The 1,626-nt window shown below is 67.7% G+C and overlaps 1 protein-coding gene across 1 annotated transcript in view; it reads left to right on the top strand.

Annotated features, from left to right (window-relative positions):
- The window catches only part of F751_6683 (Vacuolar protein sorting-associated protein 11-like protein), a gene marked incomplete at both ends in the record, with an annotated part of 4,012 nt that extends 2,393 nt beyond the window's left edge, over positions 1-1,619 (top strand). Inside the window, 2 exons of the mRNA XM_011402718.1 lie at positions 384-492; positions 1,311-1,619. Of these exons, the coding sequence (XP_011401020.1) occupies positions 384-492; positions 1,311-1,619 (418 nt within the window). The remainder of the gene's footprint in view (positions 1-383; positions 493-1,310) is intronic.
- Between the last annotated feature and the right edge of the window lie 7 nt (positions 1,620-1,626).

Below are 1,626 nucleotides of genomic sequence, written 5' to 3'. Positions count from 1 at the left end.
CTGCGCGCGCGGCTGGCGGTGCTGTACCGCACGCGGGCCTATGCGCTGGCGCTGGCGCTGGCGCGCTCCGAGCGTGCCGACGCGGCGACGCTGGCCGAGGTGCGCCTGCAGTACGCCGATGCGCTGTACGCCAAGCGCGACTATGATGCCGCGCTGGAACAGTGAGTGGGCGGCGGGTGGGGGGGCGCTGATTGGGTTTGGAGAGTGGAGCAGTGGGGTTGAGGGGATGGAGGGGAGGTTGCTTTTTGGAAGAGGTGAATGATGGAGCGAGGGGGGGGGGTTTGATGGCATTCAAGGTCTCTCTGGGGAGTCTTGGCGCCTCGTGACGTGCACCCCTCCTCCACACAAGCGCCCCCCTTTCCATCTCCCCTCCACAACAACAGGTATCTGGGCACCATGGGCCACCTGGAGCCGTCGTACGTCATCCAGCGCTTCCTCTCCGTCCAGCGCCTGGCCAACCTGACCACCTACCTGGAGAAGCTGCACGCCGCGGTGTGGTCGAGTGGGGCGGTAGAAGGGGAGGATACATGGGGTGGGGGACAGACCACCTCTCCCTCAGCCGGGTCTTGAGCCTCGGCACCTGGACGGGACTGTGACTTACTGGGTACCCGTCCTCCCAGGATCACCACCAAGCAAACCCCACCCATGCCATGGATCCAAAGTTTCCCAATCCGCACATTCCCAATCCTCTTCCCTGTTCCCACCTTTCTCCCTTTCCCCAAGGGCCTGGGCAGCCCCGACCACACCACCCTCCTGCTCAACTGCTACACCAAGCTGGGGGACGGCGCCAAGCTGGACGCCTTCATCGCCGGCGCGGGGGACGGCGCCGGCGCGCCCGCCTTTGATGTCGCGGCGGTGGTTCAGGTCTGCCGCGCCGCGGGCTACTTCTCCCACGCGCTGGCCGTGGCGCGTGCGGCGGGTGACGACACCACCTACCTCGATGTCCTGCTGGAGGACTGCGGGCGCTGGGACGAGGGGCTGGACCACATGCGCGGCATGGGGCGGCGGGCGGCCGCGGCCGCCTTGCTCAAGCACGGCAAGGTGCGCAGGGATAGTCTATCTTGGTGGGAGGGAGGAGCTGCGCTGTTGCACCATTGGTTTTGGTTTCTTCGAGGAGGGGGTTTGGGTGTGTGGTTTGGAGACAGCAGATGCCCTGCTCATTCAATGGAACGGCTGTGTGTGCCTTGCTTTCCAGGCCTCGCGCGTGAGACTCCAGCCAGGCTGCCTCGGGGCACAGACGAGAGCATGGGCATCCGTCGTCACACCCCGCCCACGCGCACCGCCCCTTCCTCGCCCCACCGCCCACCCAGGGCCTGCTGGCGCACGTGCCGGTGGAAACCACGGCACTGGTCATGGAGCTGTGCGTGCCGCCCGGCGGCGTGGCGACGCGGGACGCCGATGCCGACGGCGATGCCGGCCCCGTGGCCAGCCTGGCCGACTACACACACCTGTACGCCGACCGGCCGGAGGACCTGCGCTACGCCTGCCTGACCATCATCAACATGGGCGGCGCGGGGACGCAGGCCCAGCGCTCGCTGTACCGCACGCTGCTGGACCTGTACCTCGCCGGCCTGCCGGGCCAGGCCGGCCAACAGGATGCGCTGGACCTCTTGAAGTGAGGGAAGG

This window comes from Auxenochlorella protothecoides, assembly GCF_000733215.1.
Source record: "Auxenochlorella protothecoides strain 0710 unplaced genomic scaffold scaffold94, whole genome shotgun sequence".
Lineage (NCBI taxonomy): Eukaryota > Viridiplantae > Chlorophyta > Trebouxiophyceae > Chlorellales > Chlorellaceae > Auxenochlorella > Auxenochlorella protothecoides.
The sequence above is the reverse complement of the archived record's forward strand: the minus strand, read 5'-3'. Positions and strand labels throughout refer to the sequence as shown.